Below are 13,569 nucleotides of genomic sequence, written 5' to 3'. Positions count from 1 at the left end.
TTTTTTGTCTCATCCGGGCCTTCTAGCTCAGTCTTGCATCCAAAGAGGAGGTAAGCCCTGGGGCACATACCCAATGGGTCCCGGACTTCTATTTCAGGCCCTGGCCCGCTTAGTGCGATGGTGACCTCCTTCAGGCTGGGGTCAAAAGGGATTCTCCACGTGTGCTCGCCCTCCTCCTCATGGTCTGCTGACAGCAGATGAACTTTGGAGGCCTGGATTGCTGACTCCACCCACTTTAACACCTGAGGAGAAATGACAGAAGCTGAACTAGCATGTATACCCAGAGTTTGACATGTCTGGCCATCTGAAGCAGCTCTAACCAGCTTCTACTGTGTGCAGAACCCACACACACCCCATGAGTTTGGGGGTGGCAGACAGTCCATTCGGTCCACAAAGGCCACAGACTTGCCACTGTCCTACACTGGCCCCGATTGGCTCTTCTGCTATCTTGGCTTCTAAGCGATGCCTGTATGGGGACATGAGGTGACTCAGTGCAGAGAGGAATAGTCCCAGGCTTCTGCAGTGTAGGCTCCTGCCTCTCCTCTGCCTCTGGCACCTGTGAAGAAGCCCCTGGCACTTGGGAGATCTGGAGTCTCCCTTCTGTGTGGTCATGGAGTCACAAGCTCTTCATGGGGTGCTAATCCTCACAGGTCTAGATGGGCCTGTATTCCATTAAATATACTAAGTTAAAAATCTGCAGTGTATGGCTGGGGCTGGTGTCACTGGATGGGGTGCTTACCTAGCATGCAGGAAGCCCTGGGTGTGATCCCCAGTACAGAAAAAGCTTCCTGGACCACACAATTCAAGGAAAAACACTGAATGTGACTCCAGCACTCAGTAGGAATGATGCTCATAGGCCAGAACATGCCTCCCGAGGACCCAGAGCCTTTTTGGAAGAATGCCCGCTGCTAAATGTGGAAGGAATGACGCAATTAGGAAACCATTGTCTTGCAACTACTAATGAAATAATTGTTTTGGGCAAGGATCCTCTTTGGACGTTAAAAGCACAGGGTGTAAGATTGATAGGGACTACATATCCACCCGGAGCCTGGGTGTTACCCCACAGACACTGAAGTCAGTATGGGGTGGGGAGAAATGGCCTTGCCATACACAGCTGCCTGTCACCACCAGAACCAGTGACACAATGTGTCATCAGCTACAGTAAGAAAGCAAGGTGCTGCTTGTCTGTTGATGTCAAACATCAGAAAGAAGCCACAATCTCAGCCCTAAGACACTGCTCCACACACACACCAGCCACCACCTGCCCAGGCCTGCAAGAAAATCAGGTTAGACAGGAAGTAGAGAGTGAGGAAATGTCAGTGATACTGCGGGGTGAGGACTAGACTTTAGAACATGGGACCCAACAGGGCCTCTTCAGCTGGTGTTATGACAATGAGCAGATGGTCCCAGACTTGAGAGGCCTTGATAGACACAACAATCGAGTGGAACAGGCAGTAATAATTAAAACCTGAGCGACACATGCTTCTTCAGAAAACATTGTGCGGGCCCGGAGAGATGATTCTGCGGACAAAGCACTTGCCTTGCACAAGTCAGGCCCAGTGTTCAGACTGCCAGCACTCAGATGAAAAAACGGGGCGGCCATGGCAGCCCACCTGTAAGCCTTGTGCTTGGGAGGTAGAGAGAGGGGATCCCTGGACCAAGCTGGCTAGCTAGACTAGCCTAACCAGAAAATTCCAGGTGCTGAAAGAGACCCTTGTATCAACCAACAAAGTGGAGAGAGAACACATCTGATGTCAATTCATATTTCCACATGTACATAGCACATGTGTGCCCTCTTACACAGTGCATATACATACATGCAAAACAAAACAAAAAAACAGACAAGTCATTCTGAGGCCAGTTGAGGGAAATCAAACAAGGATTTTGTACTAGATCATAGTAAAGAAGTTTATTAATATTAGATCATTCTACACTATGAGGGAGAGCCGGGGAGGGGTGCCAGTAAGGTTTCACTGTGGAGCACACATGAGACCCTGGGTTCCATTCACAGCAGCCCAAATTAAAAATAGTTAATTCTGAATTGTTTATGGATAAAGTATCATGACTCAGCAAAGTCCAGGGGGCTAAAAAAGGGGAAGGTACAAGCAAATGCTGAGTTATTGGTAGATGTGAGTCCTAGGGCACGTTGTTTGTCTGAATTTTGAGACAGTGTTTATGTAGCTCTGGTTGGTCTGGAACTTACTAGCAAGACAAGGTTGGCCCTGAACTCACAGAAGTCTGCTTGCCTCTACCTCTGAGTACCAAGATTAAAGATGTGTGCCACCTTTGCCACCCCTCCCCGATTCATAATAATTTTAGAAACTAAAAACAATTTGAAAATGATAATAATGTCAGGAGTTTATCATATGCCTGGGTATGATGTTTGCTTGCCAGAGTCAGTTGGCTGTAAATGGCTTCCTGGAATGTTGCCTGAGAAGGGAAATAAATAAATAAATATTAAAATCTGTGATTGATTGGTAATGTCTGCCATGGATATGAGACTAGAAAAGAGTGGCTTTGTGTGCTACCTGTAGGCCATTGCGACCCTAACTGGCAGTCCTTCTGCTCTGCCTACCTTATGGCTTTCCACAGAAGGGAAGGGAATTGAAAGATGTGCCTGAGATTTCGAAAATGAGCACGTTTTACGGAGACTGAGTTAGGACATGTGCTGAGACCTCAGTTATTGCAGGATGAGAATTCAACTTCATTCTCCCATCTTTGCCTAGTTTTCTGAGAAACATGTCTCTTGAAAAGGATCCACCTGCCATGGCTGATGGACCAGGTCAGGGTTCTTTATTTCCATGGTGGAGGATGAAAGGAAGACAGTGCTGAGGAATCAGCGAAGCTAGGGAGACACTGTCAGATGGAGAAGGAGCAGCTCTGTGCCAACTGCCTGTTCCTCGGGTCATACAGTGGGGGACAGAGGATGGTGACCCAGAAAAGAAACTGCCCCAGGCAACAACCGCCTGGACAAGTTACATCAGCTACTACACTGACAGAGCTACTGCAAGCTGTTCTAGATTGTTCTGGTGGACAGAGGATGCCCAGCAATTCAGGATACCAAACCACAAAGAAGGCTGGGACACAGACACACCCTAATGACCCCGGCATGAGGCAGCCTGCCCTGGGACTTGGAGGGGAGTGTGATTCTCTTCCTCACAGCAAGTCTAGACCACCTTGTAGGGCCAGGCTTCAGGTCAAGGCCTTCTGGACCTGGCTGTGCCTCCAGGGCTCTAGAGCGGAACTGAGGAGCCTTCCGAGCAAAGTGCCTTCATTAAGCAAGCACAGTGTTTATTTGGTGACCATGATGGCTTCCAGATGTCTATGGGGTGGGGCCTGGGAGCCAGCCATGTGCTGGCCTGAGCTCTGGCCGTTGATGGAGAAGGAAGGAAAGAATCTGGCCTTGCTACCCTCTGCCAGATGACTGCTGCTGGGCCCTCTATGGCTAATAAATCATCCCCAGAGGCACTCCTAGGATGCTTAACAGCCAGGACAGCAGAGGAAGCTGAGTTAGGGAACCAGGAAGAGGAATGGGGTTCACAGCTACAGATGGGGAAACTGAGGGATTGGCCTGGAGTCACAGAGGGAGCACCTACCCAGTCTCAAGACTCTGCCCCTTGCCAGCTGTGTACCCTAGATTCTCTACCCAGCTCTGCCTTGCTGAGAACACTCTTGCAAGTGCACCCCTACTCTTCAGAGGGCTTCAGTGGAGCAGGGGAGGGGAGAGGAGGAGAGAAACCTCTGCCCCCCACTCTCCCACAAGACTGGGAGAGTTAAGCTGTGGTGAGCTCTCACCTCATCTTCCCAGGTACCCAGCACCATGCTCAGCACCTTTCCTACACCCTGGCCACCACCTCAAAAGGCAAAGGATCCCATCAGCACAGTTGTGTCTAAGAGAGAGAGCGGGGAGATCCCCTCCGAAGGCCTACAGAACTATGACTTGTTGCCACCCCTGTCTTGCCCCCAGCAGCCCATTTTTCAACCTTTCCGCTATCCTGAACGCTGCTGGGAAGGGTCCAGGCTGAGACCATCTCAGGACTCTCCTGAGCCTTTAGCTGGAGCCTCCTGGCAGGAGCTGCCCAACCCCGTTGTTGTAGAAAGCAAATCACCTCTCTTCAAAGGGATTTGCAGAAGCTGGGCAATTTGTTGGGTGTACCTGCTGCTGTTAGACAAGAGATTTGTCCCAACCCCCAGAACTGGCTAAGCTAAAAAGTAGGCGGTGGGATGGGGAGCAGTGGGCCATGCAGTGGGAAATGAGATGCTCAGTGCTCTCCTGGGAAATTATGGGGTAACTTTCCAGGGAAGATAATGGGGTGCAGTCAGCTCTTCTGTCCCTTCCCATCCCCTGGCACTCTCCTGCATTGTCAGCTTCTGTAGCTGCGTGTGGACTGAGCCAAGCTTGTGTGCCACCCATGGGTCCTACCCAAAGCTCAATTTTTAAAAATGCCCACCTTGGGCTTGGAACCATAGCTCAGTAGATAAAAGTGTGTGGTGTGCACACATAAGAACCTGAGTTTAGCCAGGAGGTGCTGGCGTATGCCTTTAATCCCAGTACTTGGGAGGCAGAGGCAGGTGAATTTCTGCAGGCCAGCCTGGTCTGTAGAGTGAATTCCAGGACAGCTAGGGCTACACAGAGAAACCCTGTCTTGAAAAAAACAAAAACAAAAACAAAAACAAAAGAACCCGAGTTCAGATTCTCAGGACCACATAGAAGCTGGGAGCATGGGTACGTGCCTGTAAACCAATGCTGTGTCAGAGGTGCACAGACTGGCAATCCTGGAGCTCACTCACCAGGCAGTCTAGGCCACCTGGTTTGTTTTTGGTTTAGTGAAATACTGTGACTCAAAAAGACAACTGGAGAACACTTAGGGAAGATGCCCAGTGCTGACCTCCAGCCTCCACACACACTCACATATGGATACATATAGTCACACATGCCATACACCTAGACAAGCCCAAGGTCACATTGCCTGCCTTTAATATGGTCCCCTCTTGGGGCAGGATGGTCAGAATTCTAAGTTGCCTTGCCAGGGATAGAGGTTCTTTCTTTTTTTTTTTTTTTTTTAAAGATTTGTTTATTTATTTCATGTATATGTATATACTGTTGCTGTCTTAAGACATACCAGAAGAGGGTATCAGAGCCCATTGCAGATGGTTGTGAGCCACCATGTGGTTGCTGGGAATTGAACTCAGGACCTCTGGAAGCACAGTCAGTGCTCTTAACCATTGAGCCATCTCACCAGCCCCGGGATAGAGGTTCTTTAATTTCCCCCATACACTCTGGAACAAACTCCATAAAGGGGTTCCTTCCACCTGTAAGGACAAGTTTACAACCCAAAACAGGTAAGATCCCCAAGACAGAGGGCCCTTTGTTTAGACGGGTTGCCTCCTCCGGGATGGTGCACACAGCAGGTGCTTAGTAAATGCCTACAGTGGAGTATACATGGTACATCAATCCTACACTTTGTGGATGTCAAAGCGTGTGCTTGATTGACAAGCCTCCTCAGAAGTCTGAAAGACTTCTTCTGCCTAGAGCCCCACTGGCCTAGCTTCCCTGGGGGATGACCACAGCCCTGTATGTCCTAGCCACTTTCCCAGGCTTGCTGAGGGCCTGGGAACATCTAGAAAGAGCCAGATCCGAGTCACGAGGCATGAGGCTCTCCGTGCACTGGAGTCTCCATGTTACCACCTGGAGCAGCTCAACCTGGCTGTCAGCAGTCCTGCCCTGTAAGACTCCCACAGCAAAATGTGGAAGGGCTCACCTGGGGCACCCAGAGACAAGGACCCTGGCAAGCTGTCCTCAGCAACTTGCCTTGCCTCTCTGTCTGATTAGACTCTGGAAGGAAGCAAGTGTCTCCCCTAAAAGTGGGGATGAAACTGTCCTTCCATTCTGAAATGCCTCCCGCCCTTCTGTGGGGCTCCATGCCAGGATAGGCTGACAAGCCAGAAATTAAAGCCTGTTGTGTCACAGAGAAGTATAAACGCCATCTGTCAACAGGGAGCTGAAGCACGCTAATCTAAACACGGCCCCAGAGACCAGTCCTCTCAGCTCATAAATACACAGCTCACAAAGTCCACCCTTGAGGCCACTGCCTGACTTGGAAACACCTTCTTTCCCAGAGCAACAGGCATGGGAACCCAAAGTGCTCTGTCCCCCAGGCACTTCCTGGCATGAGTTACTGCTCTTGGGTGTCTGCTTAGGGTGCTCTCCATGGCCCAGCCCTGATCCATGGCCCAGCCCTGAAGGCTCTCATAGTCTAAATGAATGCTCACATGCCCACAAGATGAAAACTCTCTAAAGCAGTGCAGAGAGCTGAGGAGGGACTGGAAAGAGATTTGACCTTGGCAGGAAGTTGAAGATGGCTTCCTGGGAAGATGGTAAGGAGCTGGGAGAAGAAGGCCTGAACAAAGACCCTGGGGACAAAGAGCCAAGGAGAGGCTGGCTGGGCTATGAGGAGTGGGCAAGAGGAAACAGGCAGAGATAAAGGTCTGGGTGGGCAGGAGGGGACAACAGGAGGGAAACAGGGGCAGCATCCTAGGGTCCACACACAGGTCATTCCAAATAGGTTCAAGAAAGCTGGTGTCAGTGTTGTGTGACAACTGCAGTGGTTCCACGACCTTGCCTTGCCCTCAGCTAATGCTGGAGGATTTACAGCACAGAGGTAGGCCCCTGGGTTCTGCTAGAGATGGTGGCTAGGCTCGGTATTACTGGGAGGATGGACGCAGTAAAGATGGGCTTTGGGAAGAGATGGCCAGGGAGCAGGACGGGGCACAGATGCCTGGTATGCTCTGGGCTTAGTGGACCTGGAAGCTGGACTCTAAGGTGGTGGTGTCAAAGTAAGTCCCTCCCCTGCTAACTCTCAGGATCCTGGACACGGTCTGTGGTCCCTTTGCCCCAGACTCTGGGATAGCGTCTGAAACGACCTCACTGTCACCTTCCAGCAGCAGGACATAGGCAGCACCCGAAGGTGCTCCTCCAAGCCTCAGCTTCTTTACTTTCCAGGTATCTCCCAAGTACTTGCCTGGGGGCTCAGGAGGTTTGAGGAGAAGATGCAGAGCCTGGAAGTGGCTACTGACCACCACTCGGTGACAGCCACCAGGCAAAGCCGCCACGTACATTAGGCAAGACCCAACACCCTCACCCACAGGGGCAGCAGGCTTGGAAGGAGCACCCTGTGGTGGCACTGTGGTGGCTTACCTCTGACACCTGCTGCTTGTCCAGCTGGAACACCTGGCCAGAGCTGGTGGAGGCAATCTCCTCAAAGGCCAGGTAGCCAGGATGGGTACGGTCACCACAGTCCCCAGTCAGCACAAAGACCACCTGGAAGATAGGCAAATAAGCCTGTGCTTTCTACTGTAGCCAAGAGAGGCAGGACCCCAACCATGGGAGACATGGGAATAATGACAGTGTCATGTGCAGGGAGGGGGGATCAGGAGCAATGCAGGGCAGGGGCAGGGTGGGGTGCACGACCAGAAACACAGCAGGTGTTTCATGAGCAGCATGAGATCTACAACAAAGAAGGTACTGAAGTAAACTCCTTTTGGTGTGTCTCCTGGAGGCTACCGTGAGAAGAACCCTGAAGAGATCTAGAATATTCTAGACATGGAAGCAACTATGTCGTCCCAAACCTTGAGGTTTTCCCCAAGAGTAGACCCGCCCTTCCCTTCTCCCTTCTGCAGCCATCAGTGTCAAAGCAAGAGGCAGAAGTCTTGACCCATCTTCTGAGCACACAAGGACAAGGGTAAGCTGCAAGGACCAAGGGCTGAGGTGAGGGTGGAGAAGCATTGCATGAAGGGAAGATGGGGTGGGGCTGTACCAGGGCAAACCTTACCAGGAAGTGAGGGCTCCTGGACCCAGAGCTTGCAACCATGCTGCCTTTACAGAGGGGTGGCTAAGCTCCAGTGCTCCAGGAGAGATGCCTGGCCCCACTCTCCAGTGGGGCTTCATGCTCCCTCACACAGCTGCCCACCCCATCCCTAAAGTCCCTCACCTGCGACTGCTTCAGCTGCAAGAGCTGCAGGAGTTCATTCTTCTTGTGGTAGTCCTTGGCACGGGCATCCGAGAAGACGTAGATGAAGGAGCCGGGGTTGGCAACCTCCACGGCAGCCTTGATGGCTCCCACACTCATCTCTGGGCAGTCACCACCTCCCTGGAGGGTTGAAGTATGTCAGCAGCTGCCACACACCTCCTTACAAGGGGGGGAGTGGCCTGGACAACCCTCTAAACCAGTGGGAGTTGGAAGTCACCTCAAGCCACCTCAGTGTGGCTTCACTGGGTCAGGCTGTGGTCCCAGTTAGTCCCTCCCAGCATCTGCCCTGTTGTGACTTTAGGCAGGTGTCACTCACTCTCTCTTTTGTGTGAGTGACAGTCCCATCTTATAGAAGGTATGAAATACGGGGTGGAGCCACTGAGATACGAGCAAGCCTTACACATGTGAGTGTATAAATGTTTGTATATGTACTCATGTGTGTATGCGCACGTACGGGAATGATCATACACGTGTATATGAGTGTGTGTGGAGGCAGAAGTTGATGCTATGAATCTTCTATCTTTACCTTACTTTTTAGATACATCTCTCACTGAATATGGAGCTAGGCATACCAGCCAAAGGGGCTCCGAGATCCTCCTGACTCTGCCACCTCAGTGCTGGGATTACAAGCATGGGCAACCACACCCAGTTTTTTTTTACATATTTGTGTGGCAGGCATGATTTACCAAATGAGCTGTCCCCTAGCTCACCATGTGACAAGGAAAGGCTGAACATAAGCCACTGGAGACAGCCTCAAGAAGTCCTGTGACAGCCAAGTCTTAAGGAGTAAAGATTGGAGTTGAGCCGGGTAAGGCAAGAAGAAACACTCCTTGTCACTTGCCTGGGATCAAGCCCTCAAGGAGACACACTCAGGTGAGAGCACACAGTTGACAAGCCCAGCCCACAACACACCTTTCCTTTTAAAAAAAATTAATTATTTTATTTATTTATATTTCAAATGTTGTCGCCCTTCTCCTCTCCCCTCTGCAACCCTCCCATCCAGTCCCCCCTCCCCTTTGCCTCCAAGAGGGTGCTCCCCCACCAACTCACCCCCTCCCTCCTCACTTCTATAGCATCCCCCTACCACATTCCTTCTTAATTCAGGAAGTCAGAAGGACTTCTGGAGCCCCAGATGTTCTAGACCCTGCCCCAGGCCCTGGGGAATCCAGCAGAGAAGCAGGACTCACCTACGGAGTCCCTGCTCTCAGAAGGCTAGTGGCCTCAGCTGTCAGGAGGACAGATGCTGCAGCCAGGTGTTTTGTGAGACACAGATACTTAAGTAGCCAAGGACATGTGACCCAGGCTCAGATCTGGTTTAGGGGTCTGAACTAAGCTGTTTCTCAAACCTCCACATACACCTTCAGTGGAACAGCATCTCCCTTCACCCATTTATTAAAATAGCACCCAGGATGCACCAGGGCTCTGTGATGTATTTGTTTCATGAACTGAGGAAAGGAACCAAGAGGTATTGGCTTCCAGGACCCAAGCTAAGGTGTGGGCTGAGGGAGAGGCAGAGCTGGGCGTCATCTTGGCAAGACCTTGGGCTCTGTCATGGAAGAGAAAGAATAATAAAGATGATGGGTGGCCCACCTGAACATAGAGTTCTCTCAGTGCTCTCTGAAACACCACTGGGTCCACTGTGAGGGTCACCGGGCCAATATCTGTGGGAAGAGAAAGATGCATGTGAGTTTCCCTGAGCATAGAAGGGCCAAGGGCAAACCCATTTGCCATTCCAACAGTGGTCCCAAGCCCTCTCCAAGAAACCTCCTTTCTGCCACCCACCCATTCCTACTCTTGAAGGGAAGGGGATGCTGGGAGAACAGGTGGAACAGGAAACAGTTGTCCTATTTAGTTTCTGAAAGATCAAGAGCTACAGTCTGTAGACCTGGACACTCTGCTCAGAGCTATTTAAGTGAGTGAAATAAAAAGCCTGGTGCCCACAGAGCCTTCTCTTCAGGTATTCATAACAATCATGTCAAAGTTCTTGAGCCCTAGTAACTGCCAGGCAGAGTCCATCTTGGATGATTATGAAATCAAACAGCTAAAAAATGGCTTATGGATGGAAGGTATACACAGTGTGGATAGTATACAAAAAGATGATTGCCTTCCTAGGAAGGATGCAGTAGGGCGGTGTGAGGCTCCATTCTTCTGCCCAGGATGGTATGACGTTTAAAATTAGGGAGTGGTCTCTAGAATTTTCTGTTTAAGGATCTTGGCTCTTGGTGGATTGTTGGAAACTGAAGTATGTAGCTTGAAGTTGTAGATAATGGAGGACTACTGTGATCTGCTCCCAAACTGAGCAATAAAACAGATGAAACCACAAGGCAGGAGTGTGCATGGATCTCACATGAAGGAAGCTGTGAGAAAGAAGGCAGACTTGGAAGTGCACATGTGTGCATGCACGCCTCCCTTGGTGAGAAGCCAGTACAAGACTTTCCTGTACTGGAGCTTGAAAAGGCAGGAGGATCTGCTGAGAGTACAGCCTTGCTCTAGACCCCGAAAGGAGTGTGGCCTTCATAATGTGCCATCTGCTGAGAGCACACAGCTGAGGCTCACGCATCTGGTATCTGTTGATTTGATATATTTTAACAGCCTCAGTGCTCACACTTGGGCATTTTGTCTCCTAAGCCATTGTCCAGCCCCTGATCATTTCTGTGCCAATAATAGCTCAGGCTATTTAAAATACAGATAGATAGAAAGACAGACAGATGGCAGATAGATAGATAGATAGATAGATAGATAGATAGATAGATAGATAGATAGGATAGATAGGATAGATAGGTAGTAGATATGAATGGATGGATATGGATGGATGGATGGATGGATGATGGATGGATGATGGATGGATGATGGATGGATGGATGCATGCATGTATACATGGATGGATGGTGGATGGGTGCATGGATGGACAGATAGATGTAATGGATGGATGGAGAGATGGTGGTGTTTGGGTGAATAGATGATGGATGACCTCTCTGTCTCGGGTTTGGCTTTTCCATTGTTCTGCATGGCAAGATCAAAGGTTAGTCACTGCTCAGGCTTCCTCTCTTGTTTTTCTTTGTCTCTGAATGTTTTAGATCATTGGCTTTTAAAAATCATACTCTCTTTTGGCCTATGCAGATATGTATGTATGGTGTGCATGCATGTATAAGAGTGCTCACACGTGTGTGTATTCATATGTATGCATGTATCCAAGCCAGAAGTTGACATCAGGTGGCTTCCTCAATCACTCTCTACCTTATACATGGAGATAGAATTTCCCTGTTGAGCTCAGAGCTCTCCTACTCAGCAAATCCAGCCAGCTAGCTCGGGGATCCCATCTCTGTTTCCCGTGCACTGGGATTGCAGGTGAACTGCCATGCTCTCCCCTGACATTTACCTGGGTGCTGCAGATCTGGACACCAGCTCTCACACTTACATAACAGGTGCTTTTACTTACTGAGACATCTCCTCTGTTCATTTAAAGACTTATTTTTATATATGTGTATGAATGCCTCTGGGTGTGTGTATGTGTGTATGTGTGTGTATACATATGTATATACCATCTCTTTAAGTGCCTGCAGAAGGCTAAAATAAGGGGGCATCAGATCCCCTAGAGGTGGAGTTACAATTATGAGCCACCACATGGTTTATTCAAACAAGGTTATGATAATCTTGGCAGTCCTGGGTTGGAGGGTGGGCTCCCTGAACCCAACATCTAAGGCTCAGCCTCCCACCACCCAGGTCCTGGGAAAGCCAATCCTGTGAGAGGGAGTTGCTTCTGGGAGACCATGTCACCCCAAAGCAGCTACCTTCTTGTCTGACCTCCTCTGGCCCGATACATATGCATACGTCTTGGTAGACACAACACTGCCTTCCCTGGTCCTCAATCCCAGAGTAAGATCTAATCCTATGATACTAGGAAGGGTCTGAGCACTCTGTGGCAACCCACCAGCTGTTTGAGGTCAGAGATGCATGTTGTCTTCAGTGAGGGCTGCCATGCCCTTACTGGGTAGGTTGGCCCCTCTCCCACCCAGTTTCCAGCAAGCACTGAGTCCAGAGCCAGACAGAGCAGACAGCAGGTTTGTCCCTGTGAGAGTTTACCTGTAGGAGAGATTATTAGGTCCCTTCTTCTCCCTAGTTTTTCTTGTCTGGAACAGCTGGCTCTGAACAACAACAAAAATACCAGTGGCTTTGTTTGTGTGCCAGTGTGAGCCCTTCCCTACACATGCCTACAGCTGTGGCTGTGAGTACTGGTTTGTGTTAGTTTGTTTTTTTCTGCTGCTGTTATAGAACACTTGACACTAGCTAATTTATCAAGAAGAAAGGTTTATTTCCTCTCACAGTCCTGGAGGCTAATGGGTCCAAGACACATTACAGCATCTACTGGGGACTCTAGAAGCATTATATGGCAGAAGGAAATCAAGCATCCTGGAGAGATGAGCAGGGGCGGGGGCGGGGAGGCTCATCTCAGGAGAACTAGCCCAGTCAGAGGTGAGGGGGACGACAAATGAACACTATCAACTGGTTCCTGAGGGTGCCGTCTCATGACCTAAAGCTCTCCCTTGGGCTCCAAATTACCACATGGGAGAACTCAAGTTTCCATAATGTAGCTTTGGGTGGGATACAGGCCACGGCAATGGTGTTGACAGGCATGGGTCTATTGTTGTCAGAGATGGGATTTCTTTTTTAGACAAAGTCTCATGTAGCCCAGGCTACCCTAGAACTCTTTATATAGCTAAGGATAACCTTGAACTCTGGATCCTGCAGTTTCCACCTCCTAAGTTGCTGGAATACAGGTGAGCACCATCTCACTCAGTCTTTGCAGTGCTGGGTAGAACCCCAGGCTTTGCGAATGCTGGGAAAGCCACTGGGCCACACCCCTAGCACAATAAAGTCTACAATCAAGTCCAGGGAAACAAAGCGACCTGACCAAGGAATTACGAGCAGGGATCGGTAGAGATGGGGCTGGAATCTGGGTCATTTTGACCCCAGCTCCAAGCTGTCAACCAAGCTAGAGGCTGCAGATGCTCTGTGCTCATTCCCTGGGCCTCACTGCTCCTGGAGGGGAGGGAGGTTCGTGACTGAAGAAGGACATTTGCCAAACAGCTGGGCAGATGTAGCGTGCAGCCCCTAAAAGCTGGGCATGCTGGCCGTGGGAATGATTAAGCCTGTGACCTTGACTCCCCTCAACCACCCTCCTGCATATGAGTCCCAGAAGCCTGGCCAGGCTCATCCCTCTACAGGGCGAGTTTCTTTTCTGCATGGAAATGAAGTCTCTGGGGTATGTGTAGGGCATGCAATGTTGGAACAGTCCAGGTACTTCACCGGCCCCAGTGGGAATAGTCAGGGCTGTAGCTGGGCCTCAGACTTCATCCATGACAATCTCTCATCCTCTGGGTAAGGACTCATCCCAGATCTTCTCCTTCCCCCCCCCTCTCTCTTTTTTTCTCTCTCTCTCTTTCTCTTTCTCTCTCTCTCCCTCTCTCCCTCCCTTTCTCCCTCCTTCTCTCTCTCTCCCTCCCTCTCTCTCTCTTTCTCCCTCTCTCTCTCTCCCTCT

At 50.2% G+C, this 13,569-nt stretch overlaps 1 protein-coding gene across 1 annotated transcript in view; it reads right to left on the bottom strand.

Moving 5' to 3' along the window:
* Nucleotides 1-13,569, bottom strand: part of Hmcn2 (hemicentin 2) — a 151,066-nt gene that overhangs the window by 120,799 nt on the left and 16,698 nt on the right. The window contains exons 2-5 of the mRNA XM_031369744.1: nt 9,621-9,691; nt 7,992-8,150; nt 7,199-7,321; nt 71-242 (exon numbers count right to left, since the gene is read on the bottom strand). Coding sequence (XP_031225604.1) covers nt 71-242; nt 7,199-7,321; nt 7,992-8,150; nt 9,621-9,691 — 525 coding nt within the window. The remainder of the gene's footprint in view (nt 1-70; nt 243-7,198; nt 7,322-7,991; nt 8,151-9,620; nt 9,692-13,569) is intronic.

Source organism: Mastomys coucha, unplaced genomic scaffold (assembly GCF_008632895.1).
Source record: "Mastomys coucha isolate ucsf_1 unplaced genomic scaffold, UCSF_Mcou_1 pScaffold15, whole genome shotgun sequence".
NCBI classification, from domain to species: domain Eukaryota; kingdom Metazoa; phylum Chordata; class Mammalia; order Rodentia; family Muridae; genus Mastomys; species Mastomys coucha.
This window is presented reverse-complemented; position numbering and strand designations above follow the sequence as displayed.